Source organism: Polyodon spathula, chromosome 17 (genome assembly GCF_017654505.1).
Source record: "Polyodon spathula isolate WHYD16114869_AA chromosome 17, ASM1765450v1, whole genome shotgun sequence".
NCBI classification, from domain to species: domain Eukaryota; kingdom Metazoa; phylum Chordata; class Actinopteri; order Acipenseriformes; family Polyodontidae; genus Polyodon; species Polyodon spathula.
In genome coordinates, this window is record NC_054550.1 from 4,777,730 (window position 1) to 4,799,888 (window position 22,159).

A 22,159-nucleotide genomic window follows, 5' to 3' on the forward strand; every position below is an offset into this window, starting at 1 on the left:
TCGGTTATAATAAACACAGAGACAGAGAGGCCAGTGTATATCGGTTATAATAAACGCAGAGACAGAGAGGCCAGTGTATATCGGTTATAATAAACGCAGAGACATAATAAACGCAGAGACAGAGAGGCCAGTGTATATCGGTTATAATAAACGCAGAGACAGAGAGGCCAGTGTATATCAGTTATAATAAACACAGAGATAGAGAGGCCAGTGTATATCGGTTATAATAAACACAGACACAGAGGCCGGTGTATATCGGTTATAATAAACGCAGAGACACAGAGGCCAGTGTATATCGGTTATAATAAACGCAGAGACACAGAGGCCAGTGTATATCGGTTATAATAAACGCAGAGACAGAGAGGCCAGTGTATATCGGTTATAATAAACGCAGAGACAGAGAGGCCAGTGTATATCGGTTATAATAAACGCAGAGACAGAGAGGCCAGTGTATATCGGTTATAATAAACGCAGAGACAGAGAGGCCAGTGTATATCGGTTATAATAAACGCAGAGACAGAGAGGCCAGTGTATATCGGTTATAATAAACACAGAGACAGAGAGGCCAGTGTATATCGGTTATAATAAACGCAGAGACAGAGAGGCCAGTGTATATCGGTTATAATAAACACAGAGACAGAGAGGCCAGTGTATATCGGTTATAATAAACGCAGAGACAGAGAGGCCAGTGTATATCGGTTATAATAAACGCAGAGACAGAGAGGCCAGTGTATATCGGTTATAATAAACACAGAGACAGAGAGGCCAGTGTATATCGGTTATAATAAACGCAGAGACAGAGAGGCCAGTGTATATCGGTTATAATAAACGCAGAGACAGAGAGGCCAGTGTATATCGGTTATAATAAACGCAGAGACAGAGAGGCCAGTGTATATCGGTTATAATAAATTTGTTTTAAAAAATAATTATAAATAACATTTTAATTTTTTTTATATAAAATTATTTAATTTTTTCTGCAGAGACAGAGAGGCCAGTGTATATCAGTTATAATAAACGCAGAGATAGAGAGGCCAGTGTATATCGGTTATAATAAACGCAGAGACAGAGAGGCCAGTGTATATCGGTTATAATAAACGCAGAGACAGAGAGGCCAGTGTATATCAGTTATAATGAAGGTGCAGAGCAGAGCTGCTAAGTGATTCCTGACTGTGCAACACTCTGTCATCGATTGTCATCAGTGGACATCGACCCAGCAGTCTGGGCAGGGAGTTGCCGCGCTGCGGTGAGCGAGCGGCATGGATTCCGCTGTCCGGGTCGCAGCTTGGGTTTGTGTAATGCAGACGAAGGAGACCCCTGGGGATGTTTCAGCTGAGGAACGACCAGCTTCAGTTCAGAGCCCTCGTCTGTTTGTAAGATTGACTCCGTTCTGTGAGAGGAGTGAGAGCACCGCTAGCCAGCGCTCGTCCGGCTCCACGTCCTATCTAGGGCAGACCTAGTTTTGATTTATTTGCCTAGTGCGGGAGGGAGAAGGGGGACGCTGTAGCTCTATAAGTAGTTCAGCCCAGAATAAATCTCACTCCCTCGGCACCTCTATGTCAGCTCCTGAGCAGCCAAAAGTACCTTTTAAATCTTCCACGCCTGCTCTGTAAATTACGATGACAGTCTCTTCGTTCAACCAGGGATTCTGCCAGTTTATTCCGCTATCGGATTTGACATTCTGCTCTAGTAGAGTTTCTTACAGGAGAGAGCGCATGGGTCTGCAGCTTAAGGGAGGGAGGGAGAGAGGTGTACCCGTTCTTAGTCTATCTTTACATGATGTATCGTAATAGAGAGCATTTCTATCGCGATACAAAACCAAAAGGACACCCCTGGCTCACTGTTGTTCCCCAGGTGGCTCTTGAATGAAGAACAATACGTGTGTTTTACCATTGGTATGAATCCATTCTCTTCTATACCGTTTTTGAAATGTTTCATTCAATGATCACGTGATGTGTTTATGCAGGATACATCAGCCCTATGGGGAGCAGCACGTGTGTTTGAAAAGCTTGCAGAGTTTGATCACTGAAAAACAAGAAGAGGCATTGCAGGTGATTCATTTGATGCTGCTTGTTTGTCTCCTTTAGCTGAAATCCTAAACAGTTACGACAGTGCTGTAAGCCACTGAACAAAACTTTTGAATCTGTTTTCTAGTTTGTATTTTAGCGTATCATTACGTTTTCCCCTGTTGTAAGGAAATCTGTGCTGCAGTTTGTGTGAATCCCTGTTTTGCCTCCACGATAAATCATGTCTCGCTGTAATCTCCAGTACCCAAAATACATTCTTTCTCAGGTCGCCATCTTTTCTAAATCTAATTCACTGTTGTCAGTCAGCCTGTGGGGCGTCCCTGAATTCATTATCACCTTCCTGATAGAACTACTGCTGCCTTCAGCATGGGCAGGGAGTGAGGGAGAGAAAAGCAGTAGTGAGGATGGGAGAGGGAGAAGAGAGTGGGAGAGGAGAGGGAGAAGAGAGCAGAGAAAGTGAAGAGAACAAGTGGGTAGGGGTAGAGTGAGGAGAAGGAGAGAGCGAAAGGGCGATAGAGAGAGATGAGGAGGAGAGATTTGGGGGCATGTGATGGAAGCAGGGTAGGGAGGAAGAGATGGGGGAAAAAAAAAAGGAGCAAGACGAAACTTGTGAAAAGAGAGGAGGGTTTGGAAGGGAAATATTGCAGAAGGAGAAAATCAAAGTGCTTGGAGGAGAGAAGGGGGGTGGATGGATTGACAGTGCCCGGAACTCACAGACACACACCTGGAGTTGCTTCCCCAGAGCCCTGCTGTCTCCACACTCCCCTGAGCTGTGAGCGACACAGTGAATGGTGTCAGTAGCAGGTGTCAGACAGCAGATGCAAGCTGATGATATTAAAGCGAACAGCTGATTTATTTTGTCGAACGTGGTTTTTCTGGCACGCATACCCGCGGCTGCTCTCGTTTTTATAGGCGAGGGATTGCTTTTGGAGACAGAGTGGCCTTTTCTCGTTCCCAAACTATTCTTAAGAAGTCCTGAGCAGGCCTGACCCTGCTGCTCCTGTTGCTTAGCTCGGCTCGCGCCCCAGTCTGCTGGCAGGTTCTGTGGAGCTGGATTAGGAGCCATGTGTCTGCAGCAGGTGTCTCGGCTCTGCCTGAATATTCAGAGACACGGGATGGCAGCTCACTTGGCAGACTGCCCATACCACCCCCTCACTCGCTGGCACCGGAACGCCAGGCTGACACGGGCACGTCCAAGTGCCAATCTAGACAAGAGCCCAGGCCTGCCAGAGACAGATTGCAGGGCTTTGAAAAAAAATGAACCATGATAATAGTAAGAAGCCAGTTGATCTTCGTGGTGCAGAGCAAGGAGCTGCCCCGCCCCCAGCCTTCTATCCACACAGACAGACAGGCGCCTCTCCTTATATGCAATAAAAGAACAGTACCTCTCCGCCTGCACCCAGCTCTGGAGGAGCGCGGTGTGTTTTCACGAGCAGTGTTTGTGGAGTCTTTGCCTCTTGTGTTTTTTCGTGCCCAGCAGGTGTCCAAAACCCTAGGCAAGAACTTAAATAAAACTCATATGAGCTTTGTTTCTTGTAGAATTTGAATGTACCCACTGTAAATTTGCACAGTAATGTTTGCAATGTTTGCATATATATATGTAGTGTGGAAATGTGTTGGAACAAGCTTCAAGCTTTGTCATTTATATTCTTTATATACCTGCATGCAAAAACCCTCAGTGTGAGAATTAAAGTCCTTATTTAAATGAGACTCATTTTGCTATTTTGACAATTTTCCAAGATTTTCAGTTCCAGTGGTTTCATTTCATGCGCACAGTAATCTAAATTACAGAAGCAATGGTGCATGTAACAAATGCTCACCCTGCTGTATTTTATATACTCATATATACTGTAATCTACTGAGGTATTGTCAGAGTGACACATCGCTGGATAGCTAGAGCTGGCTCTGTCTGTGTTTGCACATTGAAAGCTTGCTAGCAAGTCTGTTCCCTGTTTCCTGGACCTGATTTGACTGTCTAGGTGTGAAACTAAAATCTGAAAAGGGGTCCGGATCGGGAGCAGTGTTTAGAGCAGTGGTCTCCAACCCTGGTCCCGGAGAGCCCCTATCCAGCAGGTCTTTTAGGTGTCTTTACATCTTCAGTGGCTAAAGATCTAGAACACTTGTTAATCTTGACTAATTAAGACAATTAAGACCAGCAGCCACAGTAGCTATCCAGGACCAGGGTTGGAGACCCCTGCTCTACATTATACAAAACAAGATAATAATAAGAAGAAAAAAGACGATTAATCTAATCCAGGGTGAGGCACAGGGGCTGAAACCAATCTGCCATCTCTTCTGGAAATGTCTGTTCAGAGAGCAGGAGACAGTTCTTCACACGGAGAGTGGTGAGGGTGCGGAATGGGCTGCCTAGTCTTGTTGTTGCTGAACTTAAGCTTGATTTTGTGACTGATTATTGATTCTTCTTTTTATTTTTTATGCTGTTTTGTTCATTAGATGGACGGTCCACTCATTGAGTGGTTTTTCAAAACAATTGTGATTGCAATCAGAACTTTTGTGTTTGTTAGAATCGGCCAGAGAAGGCCTGCTTGACCGACAATTCTCGTCTCTTTTGTCTTGATTGAGGTGTCTTTTTGTTTTTGAGGGGCGGGGTTAGTGGCCGGCGGTTTATGTTTTGTTTTAAGAATGTTTGTTTTCTTGTGTATGATGTCATGTTTGAGCGTTTGGTGTGGATAAGGGTGACGAATGGGCTGCTAGTCTTGTTAGTTGTGACGTGAACTATTGGCACCCTTTAAGACTTGACAAAGTTTTGAGATCGTTATACAGGCGTTTTTCCAAATCTGGAATATTTATGGTGAGATGTGTGCAGGATATTGCCGCATCCTTATTTATTTTTTTCATCAAATCTTCTGTTGGCTCACTTATGCATTTCTGCATATTTCGTTTTCATCTTTTAAACTACATCCCCTTCAATATGGATCACGTCTCATAGAGCAAAGTGAGAGCTTTCAAATGAGCAGGCCTGCTTATGATTCGGCTCACATGGAAAGATGACAGAGCGCCGTCCTTTTTCTCATGTTCTGTAATCAGTGCAAGCTTCCCAGCTCCCCAGCCCCGGAGCCTCGGCGATATTCACTCATTTCAGGGCTCAATGTCTCTCTGGTGTCCCCCGTAGTGATCGGCTGTATGGGGCAGCCCGGTATTGATCAGTATCGATGAGTATTGATCCCGCTTGTCATACAGAACAGCAGCTGGATATACAGCAGCCAGGCCGGGTCACAGGATTACCATGGGAACCCATTGCTTGTCATGTTCTCCGTGTGTCCTTCTTGTATTGCCCTGGGGCTGAGGACCAGCTAAGAGTTGGGAATCGATGCTCACGCACGCTCGCACACAGATAACCCCACAGGGTTTCACTATCTGTAGCAGAATTGGAGATTTGACTTCCCAGTTCATTATTATTATTTATGCGATTTTGATCCCAGCCGGGGACTTTGTGGAAGGAAGGAACCCGAAGTAAACAAGCTGCAGCAGCTTTCAGCTCCACCTGGGAGCGCCAGCTTTCTGACTGCCTGCCAGCCTGTCGGCCTGCCAGCTAGCCAGCCAGTCAGCAGCACAATATTCAGAGATCATCCGCTGTGGCGATTTGAGGGGTTTTGAAATGACTGCTGTGTCTCTGATTCAGCAGTGACCTGAGCAGAGCTGATGTGTCCCTAAACTTCTTAAAGGGAATTACCTGGAAAGCACGAGTATCTATCTATATCCATATCTATATGTCTATATATGAATCAGTGGTTGGAAATGCTGGTCTATGATTGGTTAAAACCTCATCATAGGAGTAAAAATAGATTGATCTATTGCCCTAACATCCTTACACCACTGGCATGTGATCGGTCCACATCGCTGTCAGTGCCGCACCTTTTCAAAGGAACACCGGTTTCTGTTGTTTTGAGGAGTGCATGGATAGTAACAGCTGGAGAATGATTCTGTGACGTAATAGAACATTAATTACAAAACACACACAAAAGAAAGATGCTGCAAAGACTTGACAATGTAAACAAGATGTCTGGGATATAAACTGGATTCTGCAGTAGTCAGCAAGCCAGACGGAGAGCTGGACGCCAAAAACAACTTTGATTACTGTGCGCTAACAAAATACATAAAGTCCTATTTACTATACAGCCTCAGATCTCTTATTAAATATGTACTGCAGACTGTGGTGGAAAATGAATCCACTATAGTCCTCCTCTCCGGTCTCTATTTAATATATTTGCACACTGTGTCTCATGGGGGCTGCATGAGATTGGCTGATTTTCAACCAATCAATGTTGGAGCGTGTGGATGACTTGTACCAGTCACGGATAGCCATCCTTCAGTAACCTATACAATATTATATATCACCTCTCTCTCTATACACTGTATATAGAAACAGCACTCCCTCAATGTCTCTCAGTTTAATAATTCATGTGAGTCCATGTTGACCAGTAAATGGTAACTCACTGTTCTTATCCTACAAAGCCAGGTACCTCCATCTCAGAGAGAGAGAGAGAGAGACGGAGAGAGACAATACTGTTGAACAGGAGAGTGGGCTAGCTTCTACTCCTGTACACCCCACCCCCCCTCCTCCCCAGGGTAATTCAGCATGCGGAAGCCACGCTGCACAATTCTGCAGATTCAAATCCACGTGTGAATACTAATGCACGTTGCTTTTGAAATCCGTGTGTGTTAGTGCTTTCCTATAGATGTTCCTAGTGGTTGGAAATGCTGGTCTGTGATTGGTTAAAACCTCACCGTAGGAGCAAAAATTGATTGATCAATTACACCACTGGGCAATAGTCTCCATCTATCATGTGATTGGTTCACATCACTGTCAGTCCCGCCCCTTTTCAAAGGAACGCCCTTCTCCCCTGCACTCCTCTCAACAAGAGAAAATGGCTGAACACCGATTCTGTGTGTGTGTGTGTTAACGCAGTGTGTGTGTGTGTAAGTGTTAACACAGTGTGTGTGTGTGTGTGTTAACGCAGTGTGTGTGTGTGTGTTAACGCAGTGTGTGTGTGTGTGTGTTAACAACGTGTGTGTGTGTAACGCATGTTTGTGTGTGTGCTGGGTTAACACAGGATGTGTGTGTGTAAGTGTTAACGCAGTGTGTGTGTGTGTAAGTGTTAACGCAGTGTGTGTGTGTGTGTTAACGCAGTGTGTGTGTGTGTGTGTTTAACGCAGTGTGTGTGTGTAAGTGTTAACGCAGTGTGTGTGTGTGTGTGTTAACGCAGTGTGTGTGTGTGTAAGTGTTAACACAGTGTGTGTGTGTAAGTGTTAACGCAGTGTGTGTGTGTGTGTGTTAACAGTGTGTGTGTGTGTGTGTTAACGCCAGTGTGTGTGTGTAAGTGTTAACACAGTGTGTGTGTGTGTGTGTTAACGCAGTGTGTGTGTGTAAGTGTTAACGCAGTGTGTGTGTGTAAGTGTTAACGCAGTGTGTGTGTGTAAGTGTTAACGCAGTGTGTGTGTGTGTAAGTGTTAACGCAGTGTGTGTGTGTGTGTGTTAACACAGTGTGTGTGTGTGTAAGTGTTAACGCAGTGTGTGTGTGTGTAAGTGTTAACACAGTGTGTGTGTGTGTGTGTTAACACAGTGTGTGTGTGTGTAAGTGTTAACGCAGTGTGTGTGTGTGTGTGTTAACGCAGTGTGTGTGTGTGTGTGTTAACACAGTGTGTGTGTGTGTAAGTGTTAACGCAGTGTGTGTGTGTGTGTGTTAACACAGTGTGTGTGTGTGTGTGTTAACGCAGTGTGTGTGTGTGTGTGTTAACGCAGTGTGTGTGTGTGTGTGTTAACGCAGTGTGTGTGTGTGTGTGTTAACGCAGTGTGTGTGTGTGTGTGTTAACCAGTGTGTGTGTGTAAGTGTTAACGCAGTGTGTGTGTGTGTGTGTTAAAACGCAGGGTCACGAGACTCTGCATGGTTTCAAATGTGCTCCACCATCCCAGGAACACGTGGGTAGGGTCACAATACTCTCCATCCGATTCCCCCCCCACCCCACCCCCATAGATCCCAATTCCCATTCCTACTTGTCGGCTTTCCAGAGCTTGCCTGTGGATTGGCTGAGAGGCAGGCAAGGGGTGGGGTGGGGAGGTTTCTTAATGTTCTTGTCTTGGCTAAGGAGGTGGCAGGGGGTGGGATCTCAGGAGGAGATGCTGAGGATGCAGAATGAGAGAGAAAGAGGGAGAGGGAGAGGGATGAGAGAGAGTCAGAGCTGAGCAGATTAGCAGCAAGCAGTCCAGCAATCCAATACTGTGTGATACAAGCAGGGAATGATTGGATACAGAGGTGTGACAAAGCAGTGAATGAAACGCAGAGCCCAGCTTTCATAGCCTCTGCAGGCAGGCAGGCAGGCAGGCAGGCTGTGCAAGTCCTGTGCTTGAGAGAGCGAGAGAGAGAGGGGCGATTTGAGAGTAGTAAGTCATATAAAGTAGCGGTTCTTGCAGTGAGGGAAGCTGTCTGGATCCCGTGAACTGTTCTCGCTCGGATTATTGCTTTTGACAAAGCAGTTTATTTTCTCTCACGCTGGCAGGGGATGCAACACCCTTCTCGGAAATATCTTTAATATAACACAAACCTGTAAGCTTGTCAAGGTAGAGGACGGGAGTCTGGTTCTTTCTGTGAGATGACAGTATGTTCAGGCAGTGGCAGAGCCCTCCACCTGTACACGGATGGCAGCATTGAGCTGTCTGTAAGCGCAGATCGATAGGAAAGTGCTGATGCTCTGGAGTTCCGCAGCAAAATATGACGGCTGCTGACATAACGGAGTTGTACGGTAGTTAATAAAAACTAAACTTCCAAGTATAAAAAGTAACCGAAAAAAACCATTTCGCTTTGAACCTAAAAGAAAGCTTTGGGATGCGGCGCTCCAGCACGGATGAGTCCACTTACCGGCGCAGCCCTTCGCTGGAGAGCAAGGATTACTCTCTGCCACAGTCTGCTTTCCGGCGCTACAGCAGCAGCTACGGGAACCACTTAGAGGGCCAGAGCTCCTTCTTTGGGTTTCACACTAACCCCGGCCCCAAGGCCACCAAGACCAAGTACACCTCCCCCAAGGGCAACAAGTATGTGGTGTTTTATCTGGACCTGTCCTTCATCTTCCTCCTAGAGCTGAAGCGCTGCAGCATGGCACGGAACTGCCTTCAGTGTATCAAGTACCTGATGTTCGTCTTCAACCTGCTGTTCTGGGTGAGTACATGCGGTCTATGGCATCCTGTATCATGGGCTTGCACGCTCGCTTCCTCCCTCCCTAACCCCCAAGAACTCCATCAAAGAGACAAGCACGCACACACTCCCTCCTGTCACAGACAGAAGCCTTTACACGGCACACATGCACTTGTTTTTCATAGACCCAAGTGGGCGTTACAATATTCCTGTCAAGTTCTCCCCAGCCTCTCAGGGTTCAGCTGTGTTTTTCTCAACTCCAGAAACACATCGCACTTGAAAAGAGAAAGACCAGCCTGTGGTGACAGGTCCCCGTCCCAGGGGAGGAGGGGGGGGGGAGGGGGAGGAGGGTTCAGTCAGGTACCTGAAGATCTCTGTGTATCAGAGAATTACGCACACATGTACACACACTGGTGTGACCCAGCTCCTTTTCTCTTCTATAGCTGAAGGGTAAATCTACACAGAGAGCATCTCATACTGTTCAAGGGCATCTCGGTCCCTGGCTCTCATTCAGTACAGAGCAGTGCCTTGAGGGGAGCACCACATTGTACCTGCAGGGATAGCACTGCCTGTGAGGTCTGTCTGTCTGTACGTCTGTCTGCTGCCGTCTCTGAGCATAGCGCTGCCTGTGAGGTCTGTCTGTCTGTACGTCTGTCTGCTATCATCTCTGAGGATAGCACTGCCTGTGAGGTCTGTCTGTCTGTACGTCTGTCTGCTGTCATCTCTGAGGATAGCACTGCTTATGAGGTCTGTCTGTCTGTCTGCTATCGTCTCTGAGGATAGTGCTGCCTGTGAGGTCTGTCTGTCTGTCTGCTATCGTCTCTGAGGATAGTGCTGCCTGTGAGGTCTGTCTGTCTGTACGTCTGTATGTCTGTCTGCACGTCTGTCTGCTGCCACCTCCTGAGTCTCTTTTAAAAGTTATGAAAAGACATGTCCTACATGCAGAGTATATTAACAGTGACAGACAAAGGAAGATTGCACTCATGAACTGCTATTAAGCATGAGAGAGAGAGGGAGAGGGAGAGGGAGAGAAAGGGAGCGACACTTTTCATTCAGGCCTCTTCAGTGATCAGTAGACCACGAAACAAAACCACCAATCTGACATGAACAGAGGGTTTCGGTGATCTGTGAACCACTTTATATTCTGCTTGAACTCTGGGTGTTTTAAAAGTCTCTTCTCAGTGGAATGGTAACTCGCCTGCAGCAAGTGCGGTCGGTATTTTAATTAAGCTTTTATGCCGTATCAGCACTTGGGGTGGAATCTCGCTGCAGAGCAGTTTGAGCAAGGTAGAATAACTGTACTGTCCAACGTGCTTTACTGTTCTGTATTAGATAACATCCCACATCCAGCAGTATGAATATATTATTCCTCCACAAAGTATCTCCCTCCTTTCTCTCTCCAAAAGAGAGGATAAAGAGGAGAGGAGGAAAAGAGAGTAGGAAGAGAGAAAGAGAGAGGAGAGCGGAGGAGAGAGGGTCCGGATGAGGATAGGAGGCAAGTGCAGAGGGAAGGAGAGGGGAGGAGAGCAAGCAGAAGTTCGTAGAGGGAGGAGTTCTTTTTTTAGGTTTGCTTTTTGAGGCTGGCTCCCCTTTGCAGGTGCTGCGCTCTCTCTCCCTTTCTGCTCTATCCCCTCCCTCCTCTCCCCCTTGCTCTCCATTCTATTCCCCTGCCCCAGTGCTCACAGCCTATCAGAGGACACTGACCCTGGTTCTCCATGCGACTGATCTTCACATGCACAGTGATGGAGCCCTCTCAGGTCAGAGTCCTGTGTCTCAGTTAATTTATTCTTAAGCCACAATCCACACACTGGCTCCCAGCTAAAGGGTGTCGGATGGAGGACCCCTTCTCTGCTTGATTGGAGAGGGGATGCAGATACAAAGAAATGTTATCCGAGTGCTCCAGCCCACAACCTCCTCTTCCCTGCTCGGAAGGAAGGAAGTTGTGAGCTGCCTCGTCCATAGCAAGGAATGAGTCTCATATCATAGCAAAGTGAATTGTAAAAATGGAGGGAGCAATCCCATTGGCTGTCAAGTCTTCCAGCCTCTACCGATAGGCCACCATAGCAACACAGCTTGGAACCTTCAGGACCACTTCACTGAGGGGGAGGGGGGTGCTGGAGTAGGGTTGAGCGTAGTAACACACCCCCAGGGAGTCCGAATACAGCTGCTTATCTGGGCTCCACCTTGTATTGAACCATATCTTGTATTGAACCACACCCTGCAGTGCGTTATTGATTCCTGGACCCACACCGTTGCTGTTTCCTTTGCTGATGTGGAGCTCTCGTCCGCTGGCCAGAGCCAGCGTGGGGGTGACAGTGTTGCATTTTACAGCATCTAGCAGTTTTTTGACATTATGAAAGTATATAATCCCTAATCCTTTAGCTGTGCTGGGTGGTGTATGCTGTGCTGTGCTGTGCTGTGCTGTGCTGTGCTGTGCTGTGCTGTGCTGTGCTGCGCTGTGCTGTTTGCTGTGCATCTCCAGCTTTTCATTTGGAATGCATTTCTCTAGTGCATGCAGTGCACTCTGGTAACACAGTCATTCCATGGAGAGCTGTCTCGTCTTTGAACCATGTGGTTTGCGGTTCGCATCCAGCCTGTGCCTTTCCATTAAATTCAAGATGCCAATTGATTATAGTATTGAATTAGTTGGCTGTCAGATCCCCAGTACAGCACTGAGTTCTCTACACTAGACTGTATTGAATTAGCTGGCTCTCAGATCCCCAGTACAGCACTGAGTTCTCTATACTAGACTGTATTGAATTAGCTGCTCTCAGATCCCCAGTACAGCACTGAGTTCTCTATACTAGACTGTATTGAATTAGCTGGCTCTCAGATCCCCAGTACAGCACTGAGTTCTCTATAGACTGTATTGAATTAGCTGGCTCTCAGATCTCCAGTACAGCACTGAGTTCTCTACACTAGACTGTATTGAATTAGCTGGCTCTCAGATCCCCAGTACAGCACTGAGTTCTCTATACTAGACTGTATTGAATTAGCTGGCTCTCAGATCCCCAGTACAGCACTGAGTTCTCTATACTAGACTGTATTGAATTAGCTGGCTCTCAGATCCCCAGTACAGCACTGAGTTCTCTATACTAGACTGTATTGAATTAGCTGGCTCTCAGATCCCCAGTACAGCACTGAGTTCTCTATACTAGACTGTATTGAATTAGCTGGCTCTCAGATCCCCAGTACAGCACTGAGTTCTCTATACTAGACTGTATTGAATTAGCTGACTCTCAGATCCCCAGTACAGCACTGAGTTCTCTATACTAGACTGTATTGAATTAGCTGACTCTCAGATCCCCAGTACAGCACTGAGTTCTCTATACTAGACTGTATTGAATTAGCTGGCTCTCAGATCCCCAGTACAGCACTGAGTTCTCTATACTAGACTGTATTGAATTAGCTGCTCTCAGATCCCCAGTACAGCACTGAGTTCTCTACACTAGACTGTATTGAATTAGCTGGCTCTCAGATCTCCAGTACAGCACTGAGTTCTCTATACTAGACTGTATTGAATTAGCTGGCTCTCAGATCTCCAGTACACACTGAGTTTTCTGTATACTATATTGAATTAGCTGGCTGCCACTTCCTAATACAGGTCCTTCAGTCTGAATGGGTCTGATGTCTGGTCTCAGGCTTTTCCATTTGTACTGTCAGTCCTAAGAGTGATTTGGATACAGGGTCTGAAGAGGTTTGTTATGAGCAGATAAACTCAGTAATTGAGTGAGCCAGCGAGGGTTCGCTTACTGTCAGGCTATTGATTTGATATTGACAAGCTCTGATACACGACAGGGTATGTGTGTGAGTGTTTCATTACCGCTAACTACAGTCCCCCCCCGTCCCCCCCCCCACGATAAATTCCATCTCCTGATTCAATGCCGCTGATCCTGTCTCCAGTGTATCTTCCTTCGCTGCAGTCATTCTCCGCTAGTTCACTTAAAACAACCATTCATTAAGCTATCCTGTCCAGGCTGGGCAGTGGCATGGCGGGCACTGAGGGTGTGCAGATGTGCCCAGCAGATTTACACGCGTCTCAGTTCGTGCAGGATTGTGGGTTCAAGGTTAATCGGAAGACATTCTGCCCATCGTTAAAATGCTCCCGAGTCGCTTTATATAATAAGTTGGAATGGGCTTTGGTTTTAACCCTTGGTATAGCCAGGATTTGCTTATCACAGGAGAGCAGGAGCGAGTAAGTGCCTTATTCCTTCAATGAGAAGTGGGTAAACGCCGTAGTGACGACCAGATGTCTTTCTCAGCTATGCCTGATATTGCATGCTGTCCCTTATAGAACTTTACCAGGTATATTTGCCAGGTAATTATTGGAGTTTTCCTCCATGCTTTCACTAGGCATTCAGTCTAGCCTGGTTTGCTATTTTTTTAACATGCTTTACCATACCTCCCTCTGCTTTACAATATTACCAATGCTTTACCATGCCTCTCTGTGCTTTACAATGCTTCCCTATGCTTTACCAGACCTCTCTGTGCTTTACAATGCTTCCCTATGCTTTACCATGCCTCTCTGTGCTCTACAATGCTTCCCTATGCTTTACCAGACCTCTCTGTGCTTTACAATGCTTCCCTATGCTTTACCATGCTTCTCTGTGCTTTACAATGCTTTCCTATGCTTTACCATGCCTCTCTGTGCTTTACAATGCTTCCCTATGCTTTACCAGACCTCTGTGCTTTACAATGCTTCCCTATGCTTTACCATGCCTCTCTGTGCTTTACAATGCTTCCCTATGCTTTACCATGCCTCTCTGTGCTTTACAATGCTGCCCTATGCTTTACCAGACCTCTCTGTGCTTTACAATGCTTCCCTATGCTTTACCATGCCTCTCTGTGCTTTACAATGCTTCCCTATGCTTTACCATACCTCTCTGTGCTTTACAATGCTTACCGATGCTTTCACTGTGCTTTATCACACTTTGATGTGCTTTTACTGTAGTGAACTTTTTCTAAAGGACTGGTGGTGTAAAGCTACAGAATGGAGTAGTTAACCAGCCGTGTGTTTGCTGGGGCCCTGTCTCCTTTCACAGAGCAGCTGAGCAGCAGTTAAAGTATTCCCAGCACACTGCCCCGGGCTCTGCTCCTGCCTGAAACGACTAATCCCAGAACTATGATCTGCACAGAGCTGCCACGGAGGAGTCTCTGAGAGAAGCGCTAGAAACCCAATTACTGCTCATCATCATCATCATCATCATCATCATCATCATCATCATCATCACTATTGTTAAGCTTCAGTAAAGCTGGATGAAAACAATATCCACGTCTTGTTAGCTAAGAGCTCTTTGGCAAAGAGAATAGATTGCAGTACAGTCTAGTGTAGAGAACTCAGTGCTGTACTGGGGATCTGAGAGCAGCTAATTCAATACAGTCTAGTGTAGAGAACTCAGTGCTGTACTGGGGATCTGAGAGCCAGCTAATTCAATACAGTCTAGTGTAGAGAACTCAGTGCTGTACTGGGGATCTGAGAGCCAGCTAATTCAATACAGTCTAGTATAGAGAACTCAGTGCTGTACTGGGGATCTGAGAGCAGCTAATTCAATACAGTCTAGTATAGAGAACTCAGTGCTGTACTGGGGATCTGAGAGCCAGCTAATTCAATACAGTCTAGTATAGAGAACTCAGTGCTGTACTGGGGATCTGAGAGCCAGCTAATTCAATACAGTCTAGTGTAGAGAACTCAGTGCTGTACTGGGGATCTGAGAGACAGCTAATTCAATACAGTCTAGTATAGAGAACTCAGTGCTGTACTGGGGATCTGAGAGCCAGCTAATTCAATACAGTCTAGTATAGAGAACTCAGTGCTGTACTGGGGATCTGAGAGCCAGCTAATTCAATACAGTCTAGTATAGAGAACTCAGTGCTGTACTGGGGATCTGAGAGCCAGCTAATTCAATACAGTCTAGTATAGAGAACTCAGTGCTGTACTGTGGATCTGAGAGCCAGCTAATCTACGGTCTAGTGTAGAGAACTCAGTGCTGTACTGGGGATCTGAGAGACAGCTAATTCAATACAGTCTAGTGTAGAGAACTCAGTGCTGTACTGGGGATCTGAGAGCCAGCTAATTCAATACAGTCTAGTATAGAGAACTCAGTGCTGTACTGGGGATCTGAGAGACAGCTAATTCAATATAGTCTATAGAGAACTCAGTGCTGTACTGGGGATCTGAGAGCCAGCTAATTCAATACAGTCTAGTATAGAGAACTTAGTGCTGTACCGGGGATCTGAGGGACAGCTAATTCAATACAGTCTAGTATAGATACATTGTGTTGCCACTGTTTTATAGAGGGAAGTTTTCTGTCATGGGAAACAGCTTACGGCAACAAAAAATAGCATCAGATGAAACACCTGTTATTAGAAGCCAGTCACTTCAATGCAATTATATGGGACACAATCCCCCCCTAATTCCTGTTAATCCCTTAACCAACAGCAATGAATCACGAAGCACTTGAGAGTGTGTGTAATGCAACAGCAGATATGTTAGGGGTGATGCACAGAGAGAGAGAGAGAGAGAGAGAGAGAGAGAGAGACATTCAGGCAAGATACATTCAAAGGGCCTTTACCAAGATTGCACAGTTTTATTTTTTTATTTTAGTATTTCTCTTGTGTTTCCAAAAGAATTGGCAAAAGTGCAAGACTATTTTTTTTTTTTTTTTTTTTTTTTTGGGGGGGGGGGGTGGGCTGTTGTTTATTCTTGGTCCGTTTACCAGAGAAAATAGCTTTTATTTCCTGTTTTTATTTAAAATACTATTGTTCACTGATGTATTTATTTAAACACCCAGATAGACTCTCACCCCATGAGGTGCCCACCCAGAGAGACAGAGACACACACACACACACACACACACACACAATCAATCACAAAACATCTGCCACAAAGCTTCGTAATGTCTGGTTGAATCTCATTCTGCTGCTTGCTATAAATGTACAGCAGTGACAAAAGAAATGAGTAATCGTATTGCATTGCCAAAGCCTGATTGCTTATCAATTAATGAACTAATGAATAATGAATGCATTTGATACACAGACTATGTGTACAGCAGTACAGTCCAGTATATACTGCAACCAACTTACCGTCATTGCTTCTGGATGCTCTGATAGTTGTAGCCTATTTTAAAAATGAGATTTTGTTCGGTTTTTTTTTTACTGCCAGAGATGCATCAGTCAAGAGGAATGAAGAACTGTTATTTTTGAAAGCCAGTCCGACAGGGTGAAGTTGAGAGTTGGTAAGCAAGGTCTGAGATCGCTGGTTTTGAAGCTGCAGATTAAACGTTTTTAAGTAGAAGAAAATTGCCTGTTGCAATTTGCTACACGGCTCCGACCCAACCAGAAGAATGCCAGAGCATATTCCTCTGATCCACGACTAGGAAAGGGCTGCCTCTCGCTGTCTCTCTGTCTAAACAGTGGTGCGTTGTATATAGAGTATCGCATAGGGCTGTTTGAAACAGGCTGATGCCCAGCCCTTGAGGGTAATTAGCCTGTTTCTTACAGAACCCTCGACCATTTTATACATGTGCTTTTTTTTACTGTAATTCAGAAATATTGCTGAAAAGAAACTTCACAAGTAAATGCGATGGGAGGAAAGGTAGCAAGTCTTCTGAACTGAGAATTGTTTAAAGGTAACTAGTAAAGAGGACGGACACTTTTGTAATCCTCCTGTACGTTATATTAGTCAGCACTTTGTGCTGAATTGCACGTCACCTGGCCTCTGCATTCACAGGTCACATGGACCTAAAAAAATAATCAGCAAATGCACTGCAAATAAAAAGTACAGAATCTATTATTAGCAACAAAACCTGCTGGTATCTTGCGAGTGGAAACATCTACACCATGCACCAGTGAGACAAAATACACACCCTGCACCAGTGAGACAAAATATACACCCTGCACCAGTGAGACAAAATATACACCCTGCCCGGCTTGCGTATACATATGCTCCTACACGGTTTTACTGGCGAAGCGTCTTGATCACTGATGTTTGGGCCTGGACTCCAATCATATGACTCAAACTGAACGCAGTAGGGATTCAAGGAAATGCATGCACATGGATTAGGGAGTGGTTAACATGTAGAAAACAGAAAGGACTAATTAGAGGAGAAACCTCAGAATGGAGTGAGCTAACCAGTGGAGTACCACAGGGATCAGTATTAGGTCCTCTGCTATTCCTAATATACATTAATGATTTAGATTCTGATATAGTAAGCAAACTTGTTAAATTTGCAGACGACACAAAAGTAGGAGGAGTGGCAAACACTGTTGCAGCAGCAAAGGTCATTCAAAATGATCTAGACAAGATTCAGAACTGGGCAGACACATGGTAAATGACATTTAATAGAGAAAAGTGTAAGGCACTTATGTGCATTATAAATACCATATGGGAGACACTGAAATTGAAGAAGGAATCTGAAAAAGACCTAGGAGTTTTTGTTGACTCAGAAATGCCTTCATCTAGACAATGTGGGGAAGCTATAAAAAGGCCAACAGGATGCTCTGATATATTGTGAAAAAGTGTTGAATTTAAATCAAGGGAAGTAATGTTAAAACTGAACAATGCATTAGTAAGACCTCATCTTGAATATTGTGTTCAGTTCTGGTCACCTCACTACAAAAAGGATATTGCTGCTCTAGAAATAGTGCAAAGAAGAGCGACCAGAATTATTCTGGATTTAAAAGGCATGTCATCTGCAGACAGGCTGAAAGAATTGAATCTATTCAGTCTTGAACAAAGAAGACTATGCAGCGACCTGATTCAAGCTTTCAAAATTCTAAAAGTATTGACAGTGTCGACCCAAGGGGATTATTTCGACCTGAAAAAAAGAAACAAGGACCAGGGGTCACAAATGGAGATTAGATAAAGGGGCTTTCAGAACAGGAAATAGGAGGCACTTCTGGGAGTCTGGAACCAAGTCCCCTGTAATGTTATTGTTGAAGCTGACACCCTGGGACCCTTCAAAAAGCTGCTTGATGAGATGCTGGGATCAATAAGCTACTAACAACCAAACGAGCAAGATGGGCCAAATGGCCTCCTCTCATTTGTAACCTTTCTTATGTAAATTGTGCACACAGCGGGCGTGAAGCATCACGCCAGTGGGATACAACATTATTATTATTATTTTATTATTATTATTATTATTATTATTATTATTATTATTATTATTATTATTATTATTATTATTATGACCGGGAGTGCCTAGGGGCAGCGCAAAATTGGCTGGGTAGGGAGGGCTTAGGTCGGCAGGGGAATCCACAGCTCACCATACATCAGCGACCCCTGTGGCAAATAGAGCACCCGTTACTCTGCAGTGGAGCCTCTGGATCTGTGTTGTCCTCTGGCACTATAGGTCTGGTTGTTGCGAGCAGTGAGCTGAGGATACAGATAATAATTGGGCACACTAAATTGGGGAGAAAACTAGGGTAAAAATTGGAGATGACAAAATTAAAAAAAAAAGTGCTGGTGCTGACAGTTAGAGGGCATACAAGCTTCAGTACATGGTATGTGCACGCTCTGTACTTTTTGTGTTCAAACTTATATTATAACCCTGCCCCCGCCCCCACCAAAACTGAGAGTCCCAGTTTTCCACTCTTGCTGTCTGGTCACCCTGTGGGGGACGGATGTGGCTGACATGCAGTTGCGAAGGCTCCTTTAGGGGGTGTCTCTACGCAGAGCCTCACAGATTAGCGATGGCATGTCTTGTCGGGTTGTTAATTTGTTCATTTTCTCGTGCCTCTTGCTGGCTTCTTGTTTCCTCTCTCTGTCAGTGCCCTGCTCGCTTCCAGGAATCGCGCGCCACGGCGCATCCCATAATAGCTCCTCCGTGCGAGAGCAAGCGCAAATTAGGCTAATTTTGTATTTTCTCAGCTTCCATTTCACCCCTGTTTCTATTCAGAGAGTGAGATCTGGCAGCAGGCTGATCGACTTGCCTCCAGTTCATCTCTTTCAAATGTATGTTTGGTTTCTCTTCCCTGCAGTGTACAGGAATATCAGTCTATAGTTCTGAGCAGAGCTGCCTTTCCTATACTGCTAGAGTGCTCTGCAGTGTAGAGTGGAGTTCTCTTTCCTATAGACCTCTACACAGATCTGCAGTGTTATCTTTCCTGAAGACCTCCTATACCAATAGGTAGCTCTGCAGTGTTGAAAGAGTTTCATTTTGCTATTTAATGCATCAGTCCTCAGATTTGCCCCCCCCACCAGCACAGTGATTATAGTGGCATTACTAACCAGGGTCCAGTAATTACCTGACGAGTCACACGTGGCATTTATTCCTGTACATCTGCTTCCGGTTGAATCGCTGCATTACTGCAAGAGTTCTGTATCCTCAGTTTGGGTTCTTTAGAAACTCTCAATCTGTATATTGTGATTTAGAAGGCCTGGTGTTGGAAATAAAGATCTTGGCAGAAAAAAACAAACAAACATGTTTGTGCGTGTGGTTTTGATCATAATTCAGGCAGTTGGCTAACAGGAATGTGATTTCCATGCGATTGAAGTCTCTCACTGGCAGGGTTTGCCTTTAATCAGACATAATCTTCCTGCGGCGTGCAGCTATCATATTATTAACATGGTATCTGCATTATTTAAACAGGTATAACTGTAAGACACTAAGAGTTGAGTTTTCAAAGCCTTTCTTCCAGTCTTTTCAAAGCTAGAACCCGACCACCAAACAAAGTCAACCCAACCCAGTTGGGTCCAGAGGGTGGCTGGGTTTGAACCTGCGCCCATGCACACCACGAGAGAGCATCTTAACCGCTATGCAAAGGAGCTGGGCTCGTCTGCATTCTGGGTTCAGAATCACACAGCACTGCCCGCTACACACAGTACAGGTAAACTACCGGACCTGCCCAGTAACCTTGGGTCTCAAAAGCACATGTTTTTGATTAGTGAATCATTTTATTTTTTAAAAGAAAGAGATGCACAGGGTGCTGATGGTGATAATAATAATAAGATGAGAGGCTCCCGAGTCCTATAGCCTGTAGATCGCTGACTCGGGATCCAAGCTGTTCCACTGCCGGCCGTGGACGGGAACTCCTAGGGGGCAGCGCAAAATTGGCTGAGCGCTGCCTGGGGTGGGGAGGGTTTAGGTCGCCCAAGGTGTCCTCAGCTCACCGCGCACCAGCGACCCCTGTAGTCTGGCCGGGCGCCTGCGGGCTTGTCTGTAAGCTGCCCAGAGCTGCGGTGTCTTCCGACGCTCTGAGCTGGCTGCATGGCGGGTCTGCAGAGTGAAGAAAAGCCGGTCGGCTGACGGCACACGTTTCGGAGGAGGCATGTGTCCATCTTCGTCTCTCCCGAGTCAGCGTGGGGGTGGCAGTGGTGAGTCAGGCGTAAAATTGGGCATTTCAAATTGGGGAGAAAATGGGGTAAAAAAAAAACAATTGCCGATTCTTAAAAAAAAAAAAAAAAAAAGTTATGGGGTGTTGAATTATTCAGTCCCGGTCCCTCAGCACTCTGCCTGTCTCTCTCCTGGCTCCAGAGTATTATTAATTCATGTGTTTGTCCAGCCTTTTCCTCTGCACTCCAGCTGGGGAGAAAACAACATGACCTTCAGAGGAGGCTGTTTGACTGTGTTTCTGACCCATTTCTTTTTTCTTTTGTTTTTTTGTGGACTGAAAAAGAATATTGAAAGTGCAACTAATAAGTGCACTTGGTAAATTTGACTTCTAGAGTCAGAGCGACAGCCCCGATTATTATATCTTATTATTATTATTATTATTATTAGTTTAATATGTGTTTATTTAGCAGACACCTTTATCTAAGATGACTTCTTCCCTTATTGTCTTAGCCCAGTATTTTGCAGCTGCACCTTTCAAAGGGTTAGAGTTAGGATTAGGGTTACAGATAGAGTCAGGTTTCGAGCTAGGATTAAGGTTAGGGTTAGAGGTAGGGTTAGGGGTAGGAGTAGGGTTAGGGGTAGGGGTAGGGGTAGGGGTTAGCCCAGTTACACGAAAGCATGTGTGAGTTGCACCACCTTTAATTATTTTTTTAATTAAACGTGAAGTTAAAACATGAAGCAAAGTTAGTAAAGAATATGACTAGGGCTGAGTTTGAACATTTGCATGGCTAGAGCCAGTGATGTAGTCGAGGGTAAACGCTGTTCATCCGCCTTTAATTTGAGCAATGTTGCGTTTACCCACTTCTCATATAAGGGATACAGAGTTTACTCTGCTATGATACTGTGCAAATCCTGGGTTAAAGACAGGATATTTTAACAATGAGCGTCTGTGTTGTGTTGCTGCGCGCGACACTAACAGCTGAGAACTCTGTCAGAACTGCGACCGCGAGCAGGGGGCTGGACTAAGTTCTGTTTGTGCACGTGCGTGCGTGAGTGTTCTGTGATTGGTTGCTAATGCTCTGTTAATGTTCTGTAGTCGAGCGCACTGGACCTGCAGGGCGGTGCTAGTAGCCTTCATCCCAGCTCACAGAACTGTATGGCGGGGCTGTGGTTGGCTGAGGGCTGGTAATAATGTATCTGTTCATGTTTATCTGTTCAACTGCACCACTGGCTGGAGCCCTGAGCAATAAACAGAGACAATGCTGGAACAATTGCGTTGCGTTCCGGACCCCTCTAACTCGTCCAATCAGGAGCTAGTTTCCCCTAATTGGATAGGAGAGCAGAGTCGCTGTTGATGCACGCTGCTCCTGCTTGCCAGTTCAGCTCCTAGTTAATTGCAGTGTCGTTTCATAACTGCAGTATATGAAGATGAATAGGCTGTTGGCAGCTGTGTTCGTAACGCTGCCCGAGGAGCTCAGATTCACCTATGAAATATATTTTTATTATTAAAACGATGCTGTGGTTTCTTTTGTGTGTTTTTTTTTTCTTTCTGTGAACTTGCTTTTTTAATAATGCGATGATTAACTGGCTGTTCCCGTTGATCGGTGTAATTAGCAAAGCTGTGAAGATTTGTCGCTCGACTGTTAATATGCGCTAGTAATAGATAGTCTGGTAAATAATGGAGCAGAAATAACATTAGTGTGACTGGTTA

At 45.3% G+C, this 22,159-nt stretch overlaps 1 protein-coding gene across 4 annotated transcripts in view; it reads left to right on the plus strand.

The window, feature by feature from the left end:
- tspan4a (tetraspanin 4a) overlaps positions 1 to 22,159 on the plus strand; it is a 65,954-nt gene that overhangs the window by 20,357 nt on the left and 23,438 nt on the right. The window contains exons 1-2 of one of the 4 annotated variants that reach the window (XM_041276627.1): positions 9,118 to 9,199; positions 10,852 to 10,932. The exons of 1 other annotated variant lie outside the window; for it this stretch is intronic. In XM_041276627.1, the coding sequence (XP_041132561.1) occupies positions 10,891 to 10,932 (42 nt within the window). In that variant the 5' untranslated portion in view covers positions 9,118 to 9,199; positions 10,852 to 10,890. Of the gene's footprint in view, positions 1 to 8,198; positions 9,200 to 10,851; positions 10,933 to 22,159 lie in introns of those variants that run through there. 2 more of the 4 variants (XM_041276626.1, XM_041276625.1) reach the window with 2 other exon arrangements.